At 37.7% G+C, this 27,468-nt stretch overlaps 1 protein-coding gene across 20 annotated transcripts in view; it reads right to left on the bottom strand.

The window, feature by feature from the left end:
• The window catches only part of SOX6 (SRY-box transcription factor 6), a 558,867-nt gene that overhangs the window by 166,836 nt on the left and 364,563 nt on the right, over window positions 1–27,468 (bottom strand). For all 20 annotated transcript variants that reach the window (XM_079789455.1, XM_079789470.1, XM_079789454.1 and 17 more), the window contains 2 exons: window positions 25,114–25,286; window positions 21,973–22,041 (listed from right to left, as the gene is read on the bottom strand). In XM_079789455.1, the coding sequence (XP_079645581.1) occupies window positions 21,973–22,041; window positions 25,114–25,286 (242 nt within the window). The remainder of the gene's footprint in view (window positions 1–21,972; window positions 22,042–25,113; window positions 25,287–27,468) is intronic.

The raw sequence follows: 27,468 nt of genomic DNA, 5'->3' as shown, positions 1-27,468 counted from the left end.
TTATAAATAGAAATTATTCACTAATTTAAAGATAGAAAAAAAGAGTAATAAAACTTTGTAGTATAAATGCATTCTCAGTCATATATGCTCTTTCAAAGCATTTTTACATGAGTCAATCCAAACAGGTAACTAAAATAATTTTTTAAACATGTCACTAGAATTGTTTTTTCATTTATAAAAGGTACACTGTTAATTTATTTTTAATTTTTTATTTAAATTCTTTATTTTTTAAAGTATTACATATGTCTCTTTTTTCCCCCATTGACCTCTCCCCGGCCACTCCCACCCCCCAGAACACAACCTCTCCTCCCTACTGTCTGTGTACATGGGTTATGCTTATATGCATGCATACAAGTCCTTTGGTCGATCTCTTACCCCCACTCGCATCCTCCTCTACCTTCCCTCTGAGATTTGACAGTCTGTTCGATGCTTCTGTGTCTCTGGATCTATTTTTGTTCATCAGTTTATGTTGTTCATTATATTCCACAAATGAGTGGTTACACTGTTTATTTCATCAAGATTACCAAATATAATCAAGCAGGAGCTGAACAGCCAATTCACCAACTTATTCTGTCTTCAAATTGGATAGTTTTAACCTCAGTCAGATCATTCCATTTAATTCATGGAATCATGAGCTAAATATTTTACTATAATTTGTTTCAGAAAAAAATTGCAGTATTTGCTTCATCACATGATGAGCATTCAAAAGAAGAAAGAGTGATTTTTATTGTCTCCTTTGCCTCTTAAAATTATTTAAGATTTCAACTATTCAATTCAATAATAGTCACTGAACCTTCACCATATACAAGGCACCAAGCTGGGCATGTTAGTACTATAAAAATAATAGTCTCTGTCTTCAAGGATACTATGATCTTGTAGGAGGAATATAACATGCATAAATAACTAAAACATAGTGCATGTAGTTAGAAAAACACAAGAGGCTGTGTAGGCTCTGAAGAGAAAAGGTTGATTAGGTGGGGCCAGGAAAAAGTTTCATGGAATTGGGCCTTAATGGAATTCTAGGCTTTTAAAAGGCAAAGATCAATGTGAGGGGGAAAAGGGCATATATAAAATAGTCATTTTTTTTCCAAATAGAAAGAAAAAATATTTGTCAATTGACTTAGAGATGAGAAAACACAAATCATGTTCGGGAGATAACACATAAAAAAGTTTGATTAACTAGCTAGCAAAAAGTAAAGCTAGAAATGAGAGTAGGAACCATGTTATGGAGAACCATGAAACTCAAGCTAAGAATCTGAATTTTACCAAACCATCCACACTGACACTCCCAAATGTACATTTCTAGTCCTTATCTCTCTTACGAAATCCAAAGTTCCATGTCCTACTGCCTTTTCAGCATCTCCACCTGAATCTCTAATAAGTATTTCAACTTAACAATTCAACACTAAACTTCGAATTCTCCCTTATCTTCCCCGCACGCCTCCCACCACAATCCCTCACGCTCACCCTCTGTAGATATCTGTTTCTACAATTTCCCCAATGAATGGCAGAAGCTAGTGTGAATAGCAACTCCATTTTTAAAGTTCTTTAGATCAAAATCCTTGAAGTCACCCTTAACTTTCCTATTTCCCTTTCACTCCGAATCTCTCTGGCTCTACTTTTACAATATATCTAGAATCTAACCACTTCTCATTTATGTCCATTGCTCTGGTCCAAGTTACGAACATTTCTTGCCTAAATAGCCTTCTCCAGACCTCTCAAGTTTCTACTCTTGCCCTTTTCAGTCCATTTGCAGCATAGTAGGCAGAATGATTCTGTTAAAACCCGTCAGATCACAACATTATTTTCAATGGCCTCCCATCCCACTTACAGACCAAAGCACTTAATGTATGTAAAAAGGCCCCTTCTGTTCTTATGGTCTACTCTTTTCCCTTTCATTCACACCCCAAAAATACTCCCACTACTGCTAGCCATACTTGCCATTAATGTTCCTTAAAGATTGTTTCCCCTGACCTATGAGTCTTTGCATAGTCTATCCCCTGTACCTGAAGGGTCTTACTCCAGATAGCCACATGACTTGCTTCCTAAATTTCCTCAAGTCTTCGCTCATATATTACCTTCTTCTTAAGGACTTACCAAATATACTATTTAAAATTGTGGTATCTCATTCCCACTTTCCTCCAGCTTTTTCTGATTTTTCCTCCATATCAATTCTTATAACATGCTATAATTTTACTTTTCTCATTTATGTCTGCCTCCCCCCACTAGAATGTAAGCTCAGCAGGGAAGAGATTTTTATAGATTGCCATATTCTCAAAGTCTAGAAAAGTGTTAAAACATAAATGCTCAATGAAAATTTGTTAAGTAAATAAAAATAGCAGGCAACAAGACACCATTAGAGATTTCTGAACTGAAGAGAAATACAATGAAAAGTGTGCTTTAGGAAGAATATTTTGTAATGAATGTGTAATGTGAAGTGGAGAGAGGTAGACTGAAGGTGAAGAGACAGTTTAAGACTATATTTCAGCAGTTTGGGCATGAGGTAATGATGACCTACATCATGTTAGTAACATTAGGAATGAAACAAAAGATGGATATGAGACATTTGGAGGTGAATTGGACTAGAATTGGTAGTTCTATGATGCATAAAGGAAAACAGGTATTGAGTATGACTTAAAGTGATTATTCATTTTTAAGAACAGAAAATATAGAGGGGCAATTTATAAAGAAATGATATTAACTGTTCATTTTGGATAACACCCTAAATAAAAAGGGAAAGCAAGCTTAATCGAATTAATTCATGTCAGAAATAAGGGTCCTAGAATTTTCTTTGGCTCTCATTTCTGAAGATCCTTCTGTTTTTCATATTCAAATATACTCCAAATCTGGAACAAAGATGGCTTAGTCATTAGTTTAAGTGGTTTGGCATGTGTTATTTCTACTAAAACATGGCTTCTTATGAAAACCACAGTACTTCTGGGTAGCAAGCAAAGATGCTAAGAAAAACCACCTGGGAGAAAATGACTTACTTTTTTTCCTTCTCAAAGTTACACAGTCATCAATTCATATTCTAAATAAAAATACCACCCCATTCTCCTTCAGAGTTAGATCACCATGGCTATACACAAGGCTCAGACACTTTCAGGAGCTGTCTATATATTAGTAGAAATAACCATGCAGGTGGAAATGATCTGATTCCACTCATGAAGTCCGCTTTAATAATCAGATACAAGCAAAAGAGTTATCTGTCAGCTGTCCATAATGATAAATAAAATCTACAGCTTTCCCACCCTTTCTACTATGCCACACAAAGCCTGTCATACCCAGTAGATTCTTGTTCCCATGAAGTGATAATACTGCACGTCTGGCTTTATGCCAGTCAAGGTACCATATTGGAGGATGTCCTGATATTTCTATATTAAAAAATATAAATGTAGACATGTAATAATGTTTTGGGGGGAGATTTTTAAACAAATTTATTGTAGGTACTCTGCAATCATGTCATGTATTTTATTTCAGAGATCCATTTTTACCTTAAAACATGGAAATTTAGAATTTGGGGCGGGAGGGAAATCCTTCATTTACATATAAGGCAATTGAGGTCCCAGATATAAAGTGATTTGCCAAAGGTCATTCAGAAAATTATTAGTGATCATCAAGAAAACCTAAGTCACCTTTTTTAGTTCTAAAATAAACCAAGAGCCAATCTGGCTACAATATTCATCTTAGCGTGTTCATTAGAAATTATAGGTACTACGCCCAACCAGCATGGCTCAATGGTTGAGCATCGACCTATGAAACAGAAGGTCAGAGTTTGATTCCTAGTCAGGGCACATGCCCAGGCTTGATCCCCCACAGTGTGAGGCATGCAGGAGGCAGCCAATCAATTATTCTCTCTCAACATTGATTTTTCCATCTCTCTCTCCCTCTCCCTTCCTCTGTAAAACCAATAAAATACTTTAAAAAATAATAAGTTCTGCCTTCATGGTATGGCATAGTGGTTGAGCGTCAACCAATGAAACAAGAGGTCACCAGTTTGATTCCCAGTTCGGGCATATGCCCAGGTTTCTGACTCCATTCCCAGTAGGGGATGTGTGGAAGGTAGCCAATTGATGATGTTTCTCTGTCATCGATGTTTCTATTTCTCTATCCCTCTTCCTTCCTCTCTCTCTAAAAATCAATAAAAATATTTTTTAAAAAATAAATTATAAGGTCACTGTTCATTTTCAAAATTCTTCTTTATGAACAACTTAATTGGTGTTTGTTATAAAAACATTCAAAACAGATAAATAAAAAGGTGATTATTGTTCATATTTAAGAACTTCTACCTTCTATCTGTATAAAAGGCTAATATGCTAAGTGTCCAACCGTCCAACCAGTCACTATGATGTGCACTGACCACCAGGGGGCAGACGCTCAACACAGGAGCTGCTGTGACACGCACTGGCCATTTACAGAGAAACAACACCATGGACCTGGCACCCACAAAGCAACAGTCAGCTTCCCCCAAGTGGGACACAGGCCCCACCACCACCCCCGAGTGACAGCCCACCAAATTGCAGCTGACACTGCTGAGACCCCATGGTGCAAAATGCAGCCCACAGCCCAGCCCAGAAATGGTTGCTATGGGCACTGGGTAATGATGTCACGTAGCAAAGCCTGGCTTCCTCTCCCTAGCAACTAGCCTCCTTAGAGTTTCTGCAGCCCAGGAACATAACTTGCTTTATAGCCAGGTGGAAACATTTTACACTTTAACCAAATGTCTGTGAAGCGTTTTCCCATGCCTCATCTCATTTGATCCTCACAGAAGTCCTGGAGTAGGTAGATAGGAGACTCAGTGGAATCCTATTTTCTTTTCATTAGCCAGAAAACGGAGATTTAGAAAGCTTAGAAACTTGACCCGACTGAAAAGAAGTAAGAAATGGTGGACCTTGAAAATGACTTCAGGGTTTCTCACTGCACAGAATATAGTCAAACACTGCTATAGGTAAATATTTACCCTTTGTTCTCCCTGCATGATCTACAATAATAATCTGCTTCGTATTGATATTTCCTGCTGTGCTGCTGACAATTATCTGAAAGAGAAGTTGGGGTGCTTCACTGGGCTGGAAAAGTTTAGCTAAATTAGAAAGCAGGTCTACTTAAGCAAATTTATCTATATCTATATCTATATATATCTATATATATATATGTATATATCTACATATATATCTATAGATGATAGATAGATAGATAGATAGATAGATAGATAGATAGATAGATATAAAGCTCTCACTGGCACCAATCGTACATGTGTATTTTGATCTGTCATTGTCTATTGTGAATTTGGTTGACATCTATTCTATAGAAAGGGCGAGTAGCAATATTAAAATATTTCTTCTAATTAATTTCCTTTCAATGTGCGTGAATTCGTGCACCAGGCCTCTAGTTATCTATACATATAAAAGCCTAAGTGACCATCACAACTAAACAGACGACCGAACAGGTTGCATGGGATGACTAGGCTGGCAGGGGGGTCAGTGTGGGGCAACCAAACAACCGAGCTGCAGGCTGTATGGGGCAACCAGGCTGGCGGGGGGGTGGGGGTCAGTGAGGGGTGACCAAACGACGGAACAGCAGGCTTCGTGGGGCGACCAGGCCCGCAGGGGGGACAGTTGGGGGTGACCAGGCCAGCAGGGGGGATGCAGTGAGAGGCGACCTGGCCGGCGGGGGGGGGGGGCAGTAAGGGGTGACCAGGCTGGCTGGGGGGCAGTTAGGGGCAACCAGGCCAGTGGGGGGGCAGTTGGGGGAAACCAGGCTGGCAGGGGGGGCAGTAAGGGGTGACCAGGCTGGCAGGGGGGCAGTTGGGGGCAACCAGGCCAGCGGGGGGGCAGTAAGGGGCAACCAGGCTGGTGGGGGGGCAGTGGGGGCGACTAGGCCAGCAGGGGGGCAGTTGGGGGTCACCAGGCCGGCAGGGGGAGCAGTTAGGGATGATTAGGCAGGCAGGCAGGTAAGCAGTTAGGAGCCAGTGGTCCCCGATTGTGAGAGGGATGTCCGACTGCCGGTTTAGGACATCCCACGGGGTCCCGGATTGGAGAGGGTGCAGGCTGGGCTGAGGGGATCCCCCCGCCTCCATGCACAAATTTCGTGCACCGGTCCTTTAGTAATATAATAGTTGTCATATAAATACATTTAAATGTTTATTTATAGGTCATTACCTACTGAAAAAAAAATTACAAGCTTGAAAGGACAAGTACAGAAATTTAAAGATCAGTAGTCAAGAATTAAGATAAAGGGTTAATAAGGATTATAATACAAGTCAAAAGGGAAAAATAATTCAGTTTACAAAAACAAGGCAAGTGGAAATATACCTGTAACCTCCTACATATGCCTATTTAACAATATGGAATTTTCCCCAGAAAGCAGAGTCCAGAAATTGAGGCAAACTAAACAATTCATAGTTTGAAACACCCACAGAAAATCTTGAAATAAAAATCCCCTCTACACTTTAAGCAATTACCATCTAAAGAAAGGATTCACAGTAGCCAAGGATGATGCTTAGTAAATAGTTTAAATTCCTTCCATTTGAGAGTGAAAGATCCAAAGTATATTAGCCTCTCCCCTCCCCCTCTAGTGAATTAATATTCCATGATATACACCACCACTGCTGATAGGGGCACCTCCTTTCAGTGAGCAGAGATCAGCAAATGGCTATTTCACAAAGAATAAAAATATAACCTTGTAATTCTAATGTGTGTTTATGTTTTTTAAAAAGTGGCAGATCCATGTTAATAAACGTTGCACAGGGAAAAATAAAATAGTTGCTAAGCCATGGTGAGTAATTAGCCTTTTAGCATCCCTTTTCTTCAAGAATGCTTCCTCCTGTGCTGGTTCTTTTAAATAGCTCCCATCCTGGCTGCCTTTGTTGGGCTTGGAAATTGTTCACATATGAGAGAAATTAAGCTCTCATTTAACAGAGACACATGCCTGTCAAGACCAGAGGAACAAAGACTAGTCCCTGGGGCCTGTTCAGCTCCCAGAGGCTGCCACTCATTCTGTTAGCAATGCTTACCCTTTACAGAATGTGTATAAAACCCAATAAATCATTTCATCTGCTCTGCTTAATACATGAGAGCTCTGACCATTTTTCAAAGTGTTTTCTCTTTCTTATACAACTTCACAGCTATTTAGTTAAATTAAAAAACACACACACAAAAAAAACCCTACTATTGTTTGTTTGTTTGTTTTTTCAGAATTCAATAAGACTTTTTTTCAGTCAAAAGGGTAATGAGAATGTTCCCAAACACTGGTAGCATAAAGGAAGAGGCAGTATCTCCTTAGATTTCGTCCCAGATATCTTCCCTATATTCTTAGAACACCCATTTTGTGAATTACCCATATATCTCCCAGCTGCTTTTAAACCTAGCTTCAGAAGCTAGCTCTGGGAAAAACAACAACAACAACACGAGGACCAGAATGGGACAGGCTTGCTGTCCCATTTAAATTGAACACATTTTGCCTGGTTGGAACACGCAACCAAACATGTTCCTTTTAAAAAGGGTGGAGGCTAAAACTACTTCTTAACAGCCAGGAAAGTGAAATGGCCTTCTTATAGACCCAACCAAAATACCCCTTCACACATTCTCATTTACAAAAAAAAATAGGATGTTCTCTGAGCCTTCTTAAGGAGAAAAGGCAGTGTTGCTTTTTTATATAGAAATCCTCTCTGTATTGTCCCCTACCTCATTCCCTCGCCGCCTCCTCCCCTGAGAGGAACTATGAAGGCTATGCTGAAACACTAACAACCAGATTTTGAAAGCCTTCTAGTTTAGACCTACTCTTATCCCACGTAGAGAGGGTGGGAAGGGCTGTGGGGAAATGAGTATATGTCCATAATTATTAAAATAAAGACTTTATTCAAAAGTAAAATACTTGTTTAGCCTGACTGCATTGTATGTAGAGCAAACATACCAAAGATTTGCTCTAGCAATGTTAATCTTTGCACAGAAACACTGGGGGTTCCAGGGCTGACAGCTTCAATTCCCAAGGTGCCTTGAACCCCCAAATACTAAGAAGCTGGTAGCACAAGGCACTTCACCTTGCTCGGCAGGAGGAGAAAAAGCAGATCTACACTTGATAAGTAAAACCAGATCTACACAACGGTTGTATGGAGAAGCCCTGCAATTAATGGAGACCATAAACAGTTCAAGAAGCCAGCGCCGCAGCAGTCTCTGCAGAACAGGCTCACACCCAGTTCGATATTAATCAGACGTATGACTGGCACAAATGCTTTGCGCAAACACGTAACTGTGCATGTGGCTCGGTATAAAAGAAAACAAAAACAGAAGCACATCGGACTCCTTTACATTCATTTTTATGTATGATTTCTGAGTGATTTGCCATTTTTCAAATCATAATTTATTTTTATTTTTAAACCGCAAATCACATCCTGCAGGCCTTAGCAGATGCAGATGTCAGGCTGTGGCAGTACAACAGAATTAATTAAATAACCCTTGAAAAAAATAAAACAAAGTTTATTTATGAAAAATGACATTAAGGTGAACTGCCTAATAAGAACATGGATTTGCTTAAATAAAACATTATATAGTTCTGTTTTAGATTCATCCCTAAAGCCCTGAAAGATATTAGAATTTTAGTGAGTAATTACCCTATTTACTTCAAACAAAATGGGAGGAAATCGGAAAGCCATATTAAACTCTACCACACATCAGAAATGAAATCCTCTCGTTTTTTTTTTATCTTGCAACCCAATAAATAAATTGTAGCTGGAAAATTTATTAGGACTAGAAGATGAAACCTAACAAGCTAGAAATGAGGAAATGGCCAGAAGAATATCCACATCAACATTATGCTTCAAGCAGTAAACCCACTCCTAGGAAGCATAACGGAGGAGAAGTCGCCCCTTCACAGCTTAATTGTTTTCAGACAGTCTGAGCCACACTCAGCACCACCCCCACAGTCAGACAAAGTTCTAACTACTTAACACATCTCTTTTCAAATGAAAACGCAACACTTGGGGTGAAAACAAGAGAGACTAGGAAAAGGTGTTATAGGCTATATATGCCACTGACATAATACTTCACTAGAATATGCTGTAATTTCCTGCAATTAATACTTTGCAAAGCTATAAGGATCCCCCCCCCCCCCCGCCGCCAAATTATAATATTACACTTGCAACACGAAAATTAAGTTTGTGTCACCCTTTCCATTATACAGCCGCGATGCCAGGAGTTTGTCGTTGGCTACAGAAATGTGCTAGGTGTGGCCTGAAAGCAGGCATTTATAGGGCGCTCTTCCTTAAATGTGCTTTTCTAAAAGCCCCGTAGCTATCATTTCATGTGGCAGGCATTCCGAGCCATCACAATACCCCACAAAGCAAACATGCATTTGACCTCATAATTCAAAACCTTTAGATGGTTTAAAATGCAAACATTGCTAAGTGGACATGGCTTATGCTGTGGCCAAACATGACATTTGCCTGAAAGCTTTGTAGGCAAGACTACCTACTGCTCTCCATTTTCTAAGGACCGGAGTTAATTCCCGTCATCTGGAATCACAGGAGGTCAGAGTCACAAGGAATTACAGCAATAATTTTGTATAATGATCCTTGTTCTAAATATATGGATGGAAAGTGAGAATTAGTGCGGAAGAATAATTAGACAGAGATCATGTAAGTCACTAGCAGAACAAAGACAAGGCGCAGACATCCCGAATCCACATCTAGCCTTCCTTCTGCCAGGCTACCCTTCTCTGATACTATTTTGTCTCCCAGTTGGGACCTTCAATAGAAAGGAGGACAAGTTCTGCTAAAAGTAGATTAGCAATCAATCATCTCCTTGTCTTCTCTTTTCCTGGGTTTGGAACATACAACTCAATGGAATTAAGTCGGTGTCCTGGACAAAGTTGCTTAGGAAAATGAGTAAGAGATGGAGCAGGCACAGATATCAGTAAAATAGCCTGAAAGCACTGGTAAGATCTATAGCTGCATCTTTTTTCCAGCTATCTGAAGACCTTGTTTTTATTAATTGGAAGCTGTATTTAAGCAACCCAAATCAGATATGACAGTTAAGTGCAAGATTTGGTGATCTATTGGTGATCGCATCTATTCCAGAGGTGATCACAAAATTAAAGGACAATTGCTTGCTCCTTTTGTGTTACCTGAATTTTTAAAAATAAAATAATAATAATAATAATTACAATGCATTCTCTTCCAGTCTTTTTGTAAATGCCTATTTTTATATACTTGATTGTATTTACATGATTGTGTTCTAGGATTTATTCTCACCTATTGTTATATTGTAAACATTATCACAAATCATGAATATAATTTTTAAAGTCTATAACAGTTCATCACATACATATACCATAATAAACTGAGTGATTTTTATAATATTTTTCTTATAATAGTACAAAAGCAATATATGTTTGAAAAAAATTTTGAAGTAAACTAAAACAAGAAAAAATATTTTAACTATAATTCTACTACACAAAGACATTTGCCTTAAACATTGTACTCTTAACCACCTGCAGTAGACAGTGTATCACAAATCTAAGTCTCTACAGCCAGGGCCCAGTCTTATGCTATTGACATGGAGGCCAGGGTCCTAAACATGGTGTTCAGATTACCTCTTCTACTGGACTGCCAATCATCTGGCCTTCCCTCACACAAGGAATCACTAGGAATTCCAAGGATGTACTTCCACTCTAAAATGGAGTCTGTGAAAGGGCCCTGTCAGAAACTAATGTATCTGACAGTCCACAACTGCACAAAATCCAACAGTCTTAACGAAAAAGCAGCTGTTGTGTGGTTGCCAACTTCAAGAGCCCAACTTTAATTTTCTTTGCACTGGTTTTCACCTTTAAATTATAAATATTCCAAACAAGAGCTACAATTCTTCCATGGACACAGACAATAGTGGGATGAAGGCCTGGGGAGGGAATAGGAGTGGGGAGGAGGGGATCAACGTGGGGAAAAAGGGGGGGACATCTGTAATATTTTCAACAAAAAGATAATTTTTTTTAAATTCTTCCAATAGTAGACTATGTGTTTGTTCTACCACTATGTTTCTCACCTGGTTTACCTGATCTTCTAAGACTAAGCTCTGGCTAAACCCAATAATAAATACTACGATCTAACAGGTGCCTATTCCTGTGGGCTTTTCACTCCATCTAGCCTTCAAACATAAAATCTAGAAACCCATCTGCACACGCATTACAAGAATCACACAGAGGATGGCAGAGAGGAAAACTTGTACCTAGTTTTTCCTTTTCTCAAACCTCCATCACTCATCACTAAGCACGGTGATAGCTTCTTCTCCACGTGCACCTTCTTCCTCTCCATCGTGTTGATTCCTTCAAACCTCATGTTGATTCCATGTTGATTTTTTTTCAAACCCCAACCTTCAATTACTAAACTGATTATCTTGGAGCCATCATGACATTCATGATTCCCAGTGAAGGGCAAGTGAGGAGGAAGGAGGAGCTGACAGCCACAGAATGAAAAAGGTCCTTTAGGACAAACAAATACCTCAACCGACCATTGGAGATGCTTCCTCTCCTTGACATTTCAGGTCCCTGACTGCCTCCTCAGACACCATTCAATTATGCTAATCCTAAAGTGCCCTGTACTTCACTAATTCTCTGTACATCACCAAGTGATGCTGCCACATCCAGCTTAAAAATCACCAAACTAGGACTTACTTCATCTTTTATCGAATCACAGTACAGAAGGAATGCTTTTCTGCATAGGTAACTGGAACCTGATATCATCACAATTTTTGAAAGGGGACAAAAGTTATTAGACAATCCATTGAAACTAAAATCAGTTTTCTTGTTCTTCCTCCTCCCTCTCCCCATTTTCCTATGAATAATACAACTATGTGTAAGTAGGAACCAACTTTTATGTGGCTGGGAAATGAAGGATGCTATTACAGTACAAAATACACCTGGCCTATTAGAGTTCTTAAGAATAGTTTGCCCACCTTGTCAACAAGTTCGAGCACAGCCAAGTCAGTCTCACCGAAAGGCCTTTCCATCCACCCTAATCTCAGCCACAGAGCAAATTCATCTGTATATGTTTTAAGAGGAAAATCTCCCAGCAAAGTATAGGTTTAACAAAAGTCATGACCTTGACCTGACTGAGAGGACTTTACCCTGTATTCTGACCTGTGAGTTCCTTAACTTTTGTTATTAAATATTACAACTTTAACATATTCTTAATGGATTGGGTGGTGGGTAAAATGAATTCAGTATCTCACAGTGAGGCATTACACCTTTTGCATCATTTATTTTCTTTTATTTTAAACAAGTAAAAATATTTGACTCTAAACATTAATAACTTTGAGTGGGAGTTACCTTATGTGAATTAAAAATGGTTATGTCAGTACATCCCTTCAGAATTTAAAAAATATTTCCCTGTGCTATATCAAGTGTCACACAGTATATCAATTTTTATTTCCCATCTCTCAAGTCTGGTATGCATACTGTTTAACTTCTTAAATTCTAAGTATAGACATAATTCACAAAAGCGGGGCAAATGCTTGACTTACAGGAGATGGCGTACATAAGATTTATATGAACAACTTTATTTTAAACAAGAAAGACTTTTGCATTTTGTACTGTAACATCACATAACTTTATCTGTGGTTTTTTTAAGGTTATAAAATAAACTGGAGAGGTTCATTTACTATCTCTCTAACTTCACAAGCACTACTGATCTAATAGAAAAGCCCATTTTAGTGTGAAAGGTCAGAATCTGACCCTATTTTCCAGAATAAAATGCCATGCTTCCTCTTAAACAATCTCTAGCAGCTCTAGCTCATTCTTGGCCAACCATTTCTGAGTGCCTGATAAACCTTACTTTTCCTCTCACTGACAACTGAAATTCCTCTCACTTGGTAGCCAGAGAAAATTGTTGCTCTTTTTTCCCCTCTAAATTATCATGATGAGAATAATTGATCAAAGTGTATCCACATTGACTATCCTATATTCACATCACAAATTTGTGAGTTCTAATTATGTATGTGTATATAGATACAAACATGCCTACACATGCTGATACAAAATATGTACATGTATGTTTATAAGGGCCTCTGAAATTATTCCTTACTTAGTATGTAAGAACAACAATAGTCACACCAATAATGATAGTGATAGATGTTATGCATTCAGCACTTAGTAGGGGCTTTATACGATGATCTCTAATCAACTAGTAAGGTACCAATATTATACATCTTTTGGGAATAATGACATTCAGGTTCAGAGACATTAAGTAATTACCTCACAGCTAATAAGTAGCAAAACAATTACAGAGCTAATAAGTAGTATAACTGAAATTTAAATCTTGATTTATTTGTCTCCAATACCTGTGCTGGTTCTATAAATTTTTTTAATTGAATACCCTCTGAAACAATGCATCTTATCCTCTATACCTTCTACTTATATGTATACGTAGTTTAAAAGTATATTCACATTCATACATCCCTCACCTATGTCAAGCTGTAGTCAATTACATAGACTACTATTTTTTAAACACAATAGAAAAATAGATTGATTTCCTGGGTCAAAATTCATTCTGTTTAGATAACAGAAGTCAAATGGCATCTGAGAATTTATTTTCTAAAATTTTTTATCTTATTATGAAAAACTACGGTGTACTTTTAAATATCTCTCCCAAAGACACAAATCTGATATCAACACATTTTTATCTTTCCAGTACACCTACACATAAATAAAAATCAAGTTACTAGACTTAACTAAATTTATTAAAACTGTTTGAACCATAGTCCATTATATGCTTTCTAGCTATTAAGTAAAATAGCTATAACCAAAGTCAAAAGTGTATTTCAGCTGCTCAAGAATTATTTGCTTATGACCCAAACCTCTATCTATAGGTAGGTAGGAAGGTAGATATGTAGAGAGATACATAAATAGATAGATAGTCCAAAGAATTTAGAGTTCACATTTCATAATTTAATCTGCATTACTGTTTAAAGCAGGATTTCTCAATCCTGACTGCCCTCTGGAATCATCCAAAGAGCTTTTAACAGTCACCATCTGGGACTGTACCCAGACCAATTAAACCAGAATTTCTGGAATGGGACCTAGGCATTAGTATTTTTAAAGGGCTTCCAAGTGATTACAAGGTACAACCAAGATTGAGAACCACTGGAATCAAATGCTGTCACTAGGTCAACTGGAGAAGGTAGTTGCACAAAAAGGTACTAACATTAAAGGTGACTGACCCTCCATAGAGAGACATATCACTTTAAAGCCCCCAGAAAGGAATATAATTAACTACCTAAGGAGTTTATATGTAAATACCACGAATCACTCAGCCATGAATACATTTCATACTAACCTACAAAAAGATTCCAATTATGTTCTTTTTATCTCTTTCCTTGTGGGTATGTACTCACTGCTGTAGTAGTTCTGGGGTATAAACTAATTCTAATAACAAATCTTCCTTTTTTTCCACTTAAAGGTAAAGGGACTATAATGAGATTTTACACGTTAGATACTATTATCCACATTTTGCAAAGTAGAAAATTAAAGTGCACTAAGATTTATTCAAGTCACAAAAAGGGCAAGTTGAGACCCAACCTGGAATGTTAAAAACAGTACCAGATTCGGAGTCCAGAAAGTTAGGCTCCACTCATGGCTCTGACAATATTTAGCTTTTATGCTTGGACAAGTCTGTGGTCTGTGCCTCAGTTTCCTTGTGTAAGTAAAGGATTTGTTTCAAAGAGTTTCAAAGACATTTCTAAGAAACACAAAAGTGTGGACTTACATATACTTGGAAATGTTTTATTTTACCAAGTCAAGTTACTGGAAAGCAAAAGAAACAAAGCACATAGCACTTATTATCACCTTTACTTCACAAATAGAAAGGGCATTTTAATGCCAAAGAAAGCAGGGGGGGGGGGGGGGGCGTGGACAATCTCAGGATTATTTTTAAGTTTAACTTAATGATAAACTCACCGTATTGTTATCCAACAGGAATAGCTGGACCCACCCTCCCCCCATCAGTGAATGAGAATCAGGAAGACCTGGAAGTGATGTTTTCAAGTTCAACGTTCTGTGAAAGTGAAAACATGGAGGAGGAGGTGGAACATTTAACACCTCTTAGTGCAGTGCTCTCTCAAGGGTTTCACAAAATTCCATTATGAAAGAACTGCCTTCATAATTTTTGCCTTATTCAAGTACCCAATTACTGTTTGCTTAAGGTTGTTATTTAAATTGCCTTTTTTTTTTGGGGGGGGGGGGGGGGACTAATTACATTTATTTCGAAAGGAAACTTTACATCACTCCCTCAAGTGGAAAACTAAAATCACTTGTCATAAACAGAAGATAACCAGATTACCATGAGAATGAAAGTTTTATTTTATTTTATTTAAATTCTAGTTAAACATGATTGCCTCCAAAGGTTCCCAACTAAGATGATCTCTCTCTCTCTCTCCTACAAAGAGAGATTAGCACATCCTAAAAGGTATTAAAGACTAGCACTACACTGAGCCCTCAGTACAGTCAGAGAGTCAGAGAGATGAAGAACAAAGCAGAAGAGACACCTTTTCTATGGGGGCCCTGGTTCACTGTTATGGAATGTCACATGCTGGCACCACCTGGATCCTGTGCCCCCTCTTCACCATACTCTCCCACCTCTGAAGAGGTAAGACACCCTCCCTCTTTTGTTAAACCCAGAAAGCTGCAAAGACTTTGGATTCCCTGAATTTTTAGTATCACTAGTTTGAGAGAGAGCTGGGGTGTGGAATCTGAGAGATAAGCCCATGTAGATAAGATAGAGAAGAAGGGGTCAGCTAGAGGGAGCTGGAGAAGCTGAGGGATAGCCCCTGAAAAGCATTGGAATTCACACCAGGTTCTGGTCTGCTGAATGAGATCTTTGCCACAAGGCCACATTTAGAAAACAGGTAGCAAGCTGATTGATAAGTCCATGTAGTAGCTCATAGGTGCCACCTCCTCTTATTTCTAGATCCACTCCCAACTTTAACAAACAGTCTCGTGTGATTAACCAACGAGAAGTTTCTGACCCACAGTAATAATTATATTTTTAGCTGTGAAAGCCCTTGCTAATTCATGAAGTACAGTAGCTTTACCTATTCTTTATAATTCAGACATTTCACTATTAAAATGTTTGAAGAAAGCTATGGAGCATCTATCATTACTTTAAAAGTTAATTAGATTACATAAAAGAAATAATTAGATTTGCATTTTTTATCTTGGTTTTAAACTTCCAAAGAAGATCACAACAGCCTGCCTGTGGGCAATTAAAAACAGCATACAGCAGAAAAATAGAGGAGAGAGGGTCTGTTTTTCCTGGCTAATTCATGATTGAAGATAGAATTACAAAATATTTTAAGGGCTTGCTGAAGCTAGGGGCTAATCCCAAACTTCTAAGCTTTGTTTATAACCCTCATTTCATTGCAAGAGTGTATCAGATACAAGTACAGTGCCAGCAGAAGTATCAGATTACTTCCAATGGGGTTATTTGGTCCTTTCAGAGGCAGTTGGAAGGAGATCAGTTACCTGATCAATAACACACAAAAAAAGGACTATTCGCTAGAGCCAAAACAGGAGCACTGTAATTGCTTTTTGTTTATCAATGCTAAATACAATTAACAAGGAGATAGGACATAAGACAGAGGGCCTGTGTGAGACTGGAAGGCTCCTGACTTCCCTCAGTTTTTCCGCTTGCCGCGTCAGCCATCTCCAAAAGACAATAAAGGCAAGGTCCAGCTCTTAAAATTAGAGGTCAATTAGATACTTAATGATGAAGCATATCTCCAAATATATATCTATTATTATTATCCTAGCAAAAAATTAATTAACCAGGTCATGCAGGCCATGAAGGCTAATGTATAAAGTAATTATTTCTGATCTTTAGACAACTACTTCACATAAATGGGAGTCCTTATTCTGCTCAGCAGATACCAGAAATGCCTGTAGTTAATCATATTGAAGGAAACAAAAGGCCAGGTTTATCTTCTTAAAAGGTGAGAGTACATCTCAGATTATTCTATTTAATGGTTTAAGAACAATCACCTCCTAGCTCATAATATTAACATCTCCAGATTAATAGGAAAAAAGAACACACATTTAATGGTGTTCTACCATGTGACAAACACACAGAGGCAAAATATATGAAAAGCACACGGGATTATAACCAAAATAGAAAACACTATGTATGAAAATACTCATATACCCTTAGGAAGAGAGAGGTGTCACTGAATAGACAAAGAATTGGTTTTGGACAGAAGCAGCATATACTACAGCTTTTAAAACAGGGGTCCTCAAACTTTTTAAACGGGGCCAGTTCACTGTCCCTCAGACCGTTGGAGGGCCGGACTATAGTTTAAAAAAAAACTATGAACAAATTCCTATGTACACTGCACATATCTTACTTTGAAGTCAAAAAACAAAACGGCAGAAACACCCGCATGTGGCCCGCGGGCTGTAGTTTGAGGACGCCTGTTTTAAAAGATAAAGTTTTGGACAAGACCACGGATATCTGCAAAGCAGCAGCAATGGCATTTAGTTTAGTCCTTTCACCGACTGAGTTCACCAATTAAGGAATGTATTAAAATATGAGGGGAGGCCAGTTAATATTGTATATTAACCACAAAGATTAACAAAGAGCTAAGAATGTCAAGTTTCACAATTACACCTTAGATGGTGGATGTGTATGAGTTGATTAAATCATTGGTTTTGACCCAGCAAGCCAAATAAAATCCCAATGAGCCAGTCCATTCTTCAGAGACCATTGTTGTTCGGTCAGTGATATGAAGAAAGAACACTCCCTATATAGCACACAACACAAGCCACTTGAATAACACTAAAATTAGGGTCTGAACAGACATGGATAATTAGATAACACCATTCATGCCTGCAGAAGTAAGTTTCTCACAAAGATATTTTAATGAGCTGAATTTTCTTGCAAAGATTAGGTTCTAGCAGTAAAATGCCATCATTAAATGTGTTCCTACTGACATGCTATCAGAACCAAAGAATGTGGTGTGTTGTGTCCACAAAGAGTATCTTCTCTGGATTCAAAAACCATGACATGGTCAAATGATGGTAAATGAATAACTATATGGATGGAGCAAAAAAAAAAATCAGGATCTATAAAATATTTTCTGTTTGCTTAGACTAGACTTACAGGGGTGGACAACAGTATATTTACAGTTGTAAACATCTGAAACAGTTTATTCTTATATTATTATTTATTACCTATTGTATTATTTATTTGTATTATAGCTGTAAACCTACTTTTGCCCACCCTGTATATATAGTAGTTGATTTAAATACTGTATTTATATATATGTCTAATGGATTAAAAATAAATTTTGTTTTCTAATCAACATAACCGATAAATAAAATTTTCAAGAGACTGGCTATGTAGCATATAGTGCAATGGGTGGAAGAAGTTGGATGAAATCACTGAGGCAGTTATCTGTCCTTTGGAATTATAGCATGAGACTCAACATTCCCAACTCCAAGGATCCATATTCCATGATTTATTAGTTTTGCTTTCCATAGAGTTGATAAAAACTGTGCTATATTTGTTCTAGAAATAGCAAAATCATCTAACTTTTTCTGGGCTCACATGGCAGGAATTACTTAATATGTAACAAATTAGAGGAATCACCATTTTCCCCCAAGCACAAACAGAGGGATTTGAATTCACAAAGCAAACAGCCTCCTAAAAGATCTGTTAATATTAAAGCATTTTTAATAATTGTTTAGTTATTAACCTGATTTTTTAAAATGGTAAAAACTGACTCATCAAAAAAAATAAAAACATTAGTTCACAAAATCATTCATCTTACAAGGCCTACATGGTCTTAAAAGTATGCTTTTTAAATTTCAGTTAGGTTTTACCGAGGCAAATTATGTTAAAAATGATATTCAAGGAAGAAAATATGTAAATGAAATTATTTAACTGCATATATAACTTTTGAATGAGTGCAAACAAAATAAGCTTGTGAAATAGAATTACAATACTACCTCCTAAATTGTGCCTTTTCCTATTTCTAATGAAAAATTCTGCTTTTAAATTTGTGCAAACCATTCAGGTTTTCATTTGTTTCCATTATAATAGGCCCAGATGTATTATTACTAAAGGTTAGACACTCTTTTCTTTCTTTCTATTACAGGTTGCAAATTCCAAAACAACAAAACTAATTCAGAAGTCAGTATTCTGAACTAGATGTGAAAAATAATCTTGACTATAACCACCTGACACCCATTATTCATAGCCAATTGCCAAGGCTCAATCTTGCTGACCATGTTAGCTAATAGGTTCTAGGACTCAAGATTTTAAGAAAAGATAAAATGTCAAATTTGCGCAAATGGTCTCCGTATTCATTTGCTTTCAGAAGAGAAATTAGGTTTTGTATTTATTATTTTACTCTGTTATGCTTTGTATTCAAAAGGGAGAATGTTTCTTTCATGAGAGAAAATAAAATGTTCGAAACATCTCTTAAGTCTCATGTTTTGCTCAAAAACATATATATTAAAAATTAGCCCAACAATAATCTCTCTCCTAAATTTGATCATGTCTATGGCTTATCAAAAGCCATTTTTGAAAATACAGTTAATCCATTCCCTTTCAAAAAATAACTAAAAGTTGTAATATTAAATACCTGCTTTTTAAGGATCAGAGACGAATACTTGTGTAAGGAGTATTTTTCAGCATTTGAAAAATTCTGTAAATGATCTCATACTGATAAGATAAATACTGACATGCTATGCAGTGAAGAGCAGCTCAGAATAGAGAACTGTAAATACAGGTTATTGCTTCCTCTTATTTTTACAATGTGAATTCTGGTTACAAAGAATCCTATATTTCTAAAATGAATATAACTGACACTTTAAATCTCTCTATGATTTTATAACATAAAGTCCTGAGATCAAGTGCTGATCAGCTTCAATTTTTATAAATTTAAGCAATGAGAAATATCTACAAATCTTAAAGGCAATTAAACTTCTATTACAAAACCTGGACCAACTATTTTCCTATATTTTCACATTGAATATTCTGATGAGTAATATTTTAAGATCAAGTTTCCTGAAAAAGACATCAATTTCATATAGTCAAGCCGTGACTATAAAATCATATATAATCAATAAACAGTGATGGTATTTCATAAAAATACTCTGAATTGGTTGCTATTCGTCTGAGAGCCTCAGTACCACAATTAAAATGGTCACTTAATATAAACAACATTGAACTAATAAGTGAAATATATTCAAAATAAATAAAGAAGTAAGTAATAAAGAAGTAATATAAACATTAATAATAAGTAACTGACATGGGAACATGGGGAACTTCTTCCATTCCTACTTTACAAATATGAGAAACAGAGAGAACTAAATGATCAGGTTATTTAACACCCACTGAGTTCTTAGAGAAGGATCTGGAGGAAAATGTAGGAAGCCACAGGCTAAAAATCTTGGCCTTAGTAATAGGAGACACACTGAAAATTCTAATAAGGACAGAACAAGAGAACACCTGGACAGTTATTTAATTAAGTATCTCAGCATGAGTTATAAAAGAGATATCGGGATGAGAAATTATTCCAAGATTTAATTGTAAAGGCTGGCTGTCAAAATGCCAGAGACATTCCATTTCCTCTGCATTTGGGCCCTTTACTTTGAAACGTATAGACTTGAGTATGGAATATAGAATCAGAACTAATTTTAAAACCACCACCACCACAACAAACCACTGGTTAAAACCTCCTCGTGAAGATAGCTGGACATACACACTTGAACACAAAATATGGAATCAGAACTAATTTTAAAACAACCATCACAACAAACCACTGGTTAAAACCTCCTCATGCAGATAGCCAAATCAGGTACAGGCACTTCTTCAGGCACTTAATCATTATTTTAAATGCAGTGAGTGCTACCTGAGACACTAAGTATGATTAACAAAAATGAAGCAGAATCTATATTAAAATCACTGGCTTTCATCAGTAAGGAAGAAGATTAGAGTAAGCTACGATATTATGTGAATGTTTTCTTAAGAATACAGGAAGGTGTAATAATATTAATCTCAAGGAAAGGAATAATGTAATTCAGAATATACTGCCCCAACTAGGCTGAATCACAGATCCCAGTGGTTAGAAAACAGCCACAGCAGCCAACAGAAACCACAGAGGCTGTGGTGGGTACATATAACTCTGGCATCGGTATTCCTGAGTATTAATCCCCAGACAACCATACCTATGTTCCTATTCAGAAATGGAGACCAGTCTCTTACCTATCTGAAATAGCTGTGAGTTGAATTAACCACCACGTGTCTAAAGGAAAGACAGAAATCAAAATTCCTTCCCATGCCATTGTCATCATGATCTATATACAGGGTTACCCTGCCACAACAAAAAAGAGAAATTCTAAATTGTGTTACAATGATTCAGAAACAAGTTATTCTCCCTTTCTCGACTATAAGCTCCTACAGACAGACAATTATTCATTAATCTTTATATTCCCCTCAGCATCATCTAACAGAAATGCAACTGATAGCTGTTAAAGGACTAATCAATTATTACCAACCTTTTCCCAGGTCATAAGATTCTTCTCATAACTGGCCCAATCAGAGAATCCTAACAAGTAAACAAGCACACGCTTCTCCCCATGATACTGTTAGATGGTGAAACACAAAGCAGAAATTGGTTTGTGGCAATCAAAATAGCATGTGTACGCTACCTTGGAAACCACTAGGTTTCCACTAGGTTCTGTCAGGCAAATGGCAGAAAGAAGAAAGATAAGGTTTTTTTCCTGCATATGCATCACGTCAGAAAAGAATGCTTTAGACCACCACTTAGGTGATATTTCCTGCATCACTTATACCGTGGTACACAACATCCTTGAGAGTAACTACATTGGTGCTGTTTATAAGAGAGGGGTGCATTGGCAGCATTTTAAATTCCATTTTCAAGGAGGAAAGTCTCTGAGTATAATCAGACGAGAGTAATAAAATACACTGACCTGGATCTGTTGCTGCAGGAGATTAATTTTGTGCTGCTGTTGCAGAAGTTGCTGCTGTTGTCTTGCAATCTATCAGAAATAAAGTTACATTAAGTTAAAATGAAATGCTTACACCTTTGCCATTACCTCGGGTATCTCTCCTGGTATTACAAGAATGCTTTACTGCACTTCTATATGAAAGAGTTCCTATAAAGTGAGAGAGGCAGAACCAGAAATTTGGAGAAAAGGAAAATTTCAAACAGATGCCACTTCTCTGCTTACCCCTAGCTCTTCATCTGCAGGTGAGAGTTACCCCTTGTACATTTGCGAGCAGCTCCTCTATCTGCACCCATTACCTGGAAAGAATGGGAGTTTCGAAATCTGACCCTTGGAGAGTAAATATGGAAAAACTATGGCTTCGTGTTTCTAAAGAGCTGAATTTGGACTACAAAAGTAAAATCTGTATGCAGAGACAGGAAAGAACTTTTTATTAATTATAATACAATTGACTTTGGTGAAACCTTTTCTGATATAAGGACTCTCAGTACTGATAAGACAAATATCGCCAAGGGAATATCAAGAAAACACAGCAAAATGTCAAAAATCATTACAAAGATCTCTTTGTGTTGATTTACAAATATACATCAATGATGTGATGTACAAAGCATTTTAAAAACAAAATTTAATATTTATCTAGTTCTCCTTTTGAGGGTAATGTGTTACAGTCTCTTGCTTCACCCAACAATCGAATTCAACATCCTAACACATCATCTGGTCTAGGAAAAGAAATATTAACCACTTCATGCAAGCCTCACTGAAGACTGAATTAGGAGAGCAGGTGTTTACTATAAAACATGAAGGCATCAGTCTGCTTATTGCCTTAAAAGCTGAGCTGAGGGGGATGCCCCTTAGAAGACACTACAACCTAGAAAGCCAGAGAGAAAGTGGCCAGGGAGGACTTAGAAAAACTTTGTTTAGTGGTGCCCTTTAGGCAAGAGCTATAGGTATGGGGTTGTTTATTTGTTTTTTTTCCTAATTTTTTTTCTATTTCCAAAAGCCAGTATTCTAGAATGGGCAATGTGGGAAGTGAAAACAAGTGTGGATCAACCCCCAGGTTTATGCTTTGAGTCTTTTTGATGCTTTAGCCTAGAGCAGAGGGAAACACCCAAATCAGATTTTCATTCAACAGAAGATGACAAAATAGCAATCTGCTACCAAACGTTGCTTTGAGGTTTCTGGTAATGACTAGCTAACTCTGGAAGTCATGACAAAGCTGTCCCTAACAGTTTGAGAAACGGGACCATTCCTCCCCAAAGCTTTATAAGCAAACTGGAAATGATAGCTAATCAGATTGAAAAGGCCCACTTTGCTTGTCACCATTCGAATCAGAAAAGGACATAGTGGTGTTGTGGGTTTTTTTTTGAGGGGGGGGGGGTTGAAAAAGGTGAAGGGATTAAAAAGTACAAATTGGTTGTTACAGAATATAGATGCAGATGTAAAGTACAGCATGGGAAATATAATCAATGATTTTCTAATAACTACCCTATGCATGGTGTCAGATGGGTATGAGAATTATCGGGATGATAACTTAGTAAGTTATATAATGTCTAATCACTGGGGTGTACACCTGAAACTAATACAATATTGTATGTCAACTGTAATTGAAAAATAAAAATGATTTAAATTAAATTAAAAAAAAAAAGGAAATGAACAACTCACTCTGTGACTCTAGGTTTAGATGCTGGATCCTCTGAATATTTATTTCCTCTTAGCAAACCAGTGAAACACCACGAGGCATCTAATATTGATGGTCCCTCCTAAATGATAAAGTGCTGCACAGAAATGCCTCTAGAACACCACAGTGCAATTACTATCATCCACTCTAGACGTGTGGGTTTGACACAGTGAAGTATGGTACATAAGCACCATGTGGCTCAAATTCTGAATTTTATTTGCCAATCGGTTGAGCTACATGCTCGCTTCATTGAGCATGACAACCTAGTTTTAAGTGTCATTTAATTTTCATTTTGAAATATAATTACAAAGTGTTCACTGTAAGATATCACTCGTCTGCAAATGTGTCAAGATTAATTTGTGCTAGCTTATTCACAAGTGTCAATAGTTAATTACTGTGTCATCTCTGGATGGCTAAATGACATTCTAACTTCTGATTTTTTACAGTGTTCCTTTATGTTATTTTCCATTAGGGGCTGAGTCCATATTCCTACACGTGGGCAAATATTCAAGCATATAAAATACCAGACGTCACAACTCATTAAAATCAACAGAGCATATATTGCTCTATATACCCCTATAAAATACATTTAACTGAAAAGATAATTCCAGTAATAATGTCAGATTCCTAAAAACTGCACATTAATTTGGGTCTGTCTGATCTAAAGCACCAGGGACTACTCTATAGGATCACTGTGTTAGATTAATGTACTCTTACGAGACAGGAAAAACATTTAGGAGACCGATTTATTTAAAAACATATACATTTAAACTTTGCTATTTTTTCTTCTTTCTCACTTGTGAATCAATGAAATAAAATTCTTATAGGAGCCATGTGCTAATTTTTTTTTTCAATGATTTACCTGTGCTATAAATAGAGTGACCATATAATTTAGCATCCAAACCAGGACAACTTTTGCAAGTGGAAGGGGGATTATTAATACTTATTTTGGAAAACAGGCATTAACCAGGGCTATTCTGGGAAAACAGATGTGTAACCCTAGTTTTAAAGTCAGAGAAAATCATTGGATCCATGGGCTAGAAGGTCCTCAAAGTTTCCCTAAACCAGAGGCCTGTTTTTCTGGATGAAAAGAGTAAGGCCCAGAGAGAAGTGACGAACTCATGGTTAAGCTACACTGGGAGTCTATGTGCTGCCTGCCTATGTGAATCAGCTTCCCCGAGAAATTGATCACACGCAAATGTCCTGGAAGGATGTTATCATTTCAGTTATGCCCAGTTGCTCTGAGGCCTTTCTTTGTCCTCTACATATCCCCCTCGGTATTCCCAAAGACCCTGATTTCCAAAAGGCTTCTTTCTTTCCTTCCTTTTTTAGGCACCCTTCTGACAAATAAACCAATCAATGTGATTGCTCGCGGAGCTTGGCACATTCCACACCTCCAGTTCGTCAGCTCCCTTTGCAGGGCTCACCTGTTCTTGCTGTTGGCGAGCAAGGTCCATTTGCTGCCGTTGTTTCTCAATTTGTGAGGCTGCCAGTTTTTTCTGCTCATCGTGCGCTGCCAGGAGCTGCTCCCGTAAACTGATCAGCTGGGTAATCATGGTAGAGAGCTGCCGTTCTTTTTCTGCCAGGCTCTCAGGTGTACCTACAATGGAAACAAGAAGATATCTCACAAGTTTGAGAAAAGTATGAATGGACTGGGGCAAGGGGTGGGAGGAGGGCAGATTTAGGAAGGGACTGCCCTACCACACTTAAAAGATCTGGGAGAATAACTGGAGGTCATTGTGAGTGCAGGAACACTACAGAGTAGCAATGGAATTGATGCTAGGGTTAGTCGCTGCCCCTGCCAAGAACAACTATTGTTCCCAATACAATTCTCCCTCACTCTTCCTTCTCCTTTTCACTCTTAAAAACAAAACAAAACTACCTACCCTATTTTCTTTCCCTTTCACCACACGCCTCTCCTTTCCTCCCCCAAATCTATCAGATCAAGTTAGGAAACAGATGATATTTAGTACCAAAGGTTAGAAACCTTGGGTTGTATTAATATTCTGTAATCACCTCTACCCTCCATGACTAACATAGGCTCTAAGACATAGGTCGGTGCTTAGTAAATGTTATTTAAGGAATTTTCTGGTCATTACCCTCACGAAATTTTTCTATTGTGCAAAGATCAGTCTCTGAAGCTCAGAAGTCTTGGCCATGAAACAAACAAACAAAAAAAATGGTCTTGCCTTAGGTAAGAAAGGATTGAACCTGATTTTTTTTTTTTTCCTGTGAGGGGATCAAGCTAAAGTTCCCAAGTTCATCCTTAAAGGCAACAGTATTGCTTGGGGGCTCTCTCGCCCCTTTATCATTCGTCATTCTTCAAAGGAAAAAAACACATTCAAGGTTGAGAAGGTTATGCATAAGGATGTGCTGTTTAATGAATATGATGTCAGTGAACACTTATGGTATGCACTAATGGTGCTGAACAGTCTTTTTATGGGCAAATTGCACAGCTCTCCAAAGTAAAGAGTACAGAATCCTTTTGTGAATCAAAATTAGAGCGTTTTACTGCAGCATCAGATAAGAATTTCAACCCTCTGTATTTGAGCCACACAGTTTCATTATGAAGAAATGATCTATGATTTGAAAGCTTTTCAGAAAGATGCCACCAGCTGTCAAAGGGGACAAAGATTGCCAATTTTTGTGCGTGTGGAAGAAGAGACTTCCAATCTCCTTATGAAACCCCTTTCATTCCTGCTAAGAGAGCACCAGGATAATCTGAAAAACTAAACATATTTTAATTAGGAGCGGCCCTATTTCCTGAGCAGCCCCTTGGAGAAAGGGAGCCTCAGAAGATGCTGGCTAGCACTTGTTAGTACAGGGACGGGCAAAAGTAGGTTTATAGTTGTTCCTAATGGAAAAAAAGACATGCAGCTTATGATTAGTGAGTAGCTTCATTAACGGTTTCTTAGACTCCCAACTGTAAAGCTACTTTTGCCCACCCCTGTATATGATTCCCACAGGGTAAGACTGATGTCGGCAGAAAAGCTAAGACATTGAAGACTACCTTGGGATTCTCAATGCCAATCCAAATCCTAAACAAACTGTCAATATCTTTATCCGGTAAAGATTCACTGAGTGGAAAGATGACCTAAAGTTAAAATTAGAAGAAAAATAAGATAGTTGAGATGGTGATAGAAAATGCATTCCACTGATAAAGGAACAAATAATGTATCAAGAATAGTGACCAGCTGTCTTTCTAGCTATTCAATTTGATTTTTTAAAAATCAGCTTTTATTTCAGCAATAGGAATTTCAGCATGGTAAAAGAGAGAACTTCTTGATCCAGGAACATATATATATATATATATATATATATATATATATATATATGTGTGTGTGTGTGTGTGTGTGTGTGTGTGTGTGGCTAATATGCTAAGTGTCCGACCATCCGACTGGTCACTATGATGTTCACTGACCACTAGGGGGCAAACTCTCAACACAGGAGCTTCCATGACGCACACTGGCGATTTACAGAGAAACGACACTGTGGAACTGGCACCCACAAAGCAACAGTCAGCTTCCCCCAAGTGGGACACAGGCCCCACCACCACCCCTGAGTGACAGCCCACCAAATTGCAGCTGTTGCTGCTGAGACCCCATGGCACAAAATGAGGCCCATAGCCCAGCCCAGAAACGGTCGCTGTGGGTACCAGGTAATGATGTCACATAGCAACGCCTGGCTTCCTCTCCCTAGAAACTAGCCTCCTTAAAGTTTCTGCAGCCCAGGAACACAACTTGCTTTATAGCCAGGTGGAAACATTTTACACTTTAACCAAA

This window comes from Cnephaeus nilssonii (genome assembly GCF_951640355.1).
Source record: "Cnephaeus nilssonii genome assembly, chromosome: 13".
Taxonomy (NCBI): domain Eukaryota; kingdom Metazoa; phylum Chordata; class Mammalia; order Chiroptera; family Vespertilionidae; genus Cnephaeus; species Cnephaeus nilssonii.
The sequence above is the reverse complement of the archived record's forward strand: the minus strand, read 5'-3'. Positions and strand labels throughout refer to the sequence as shown.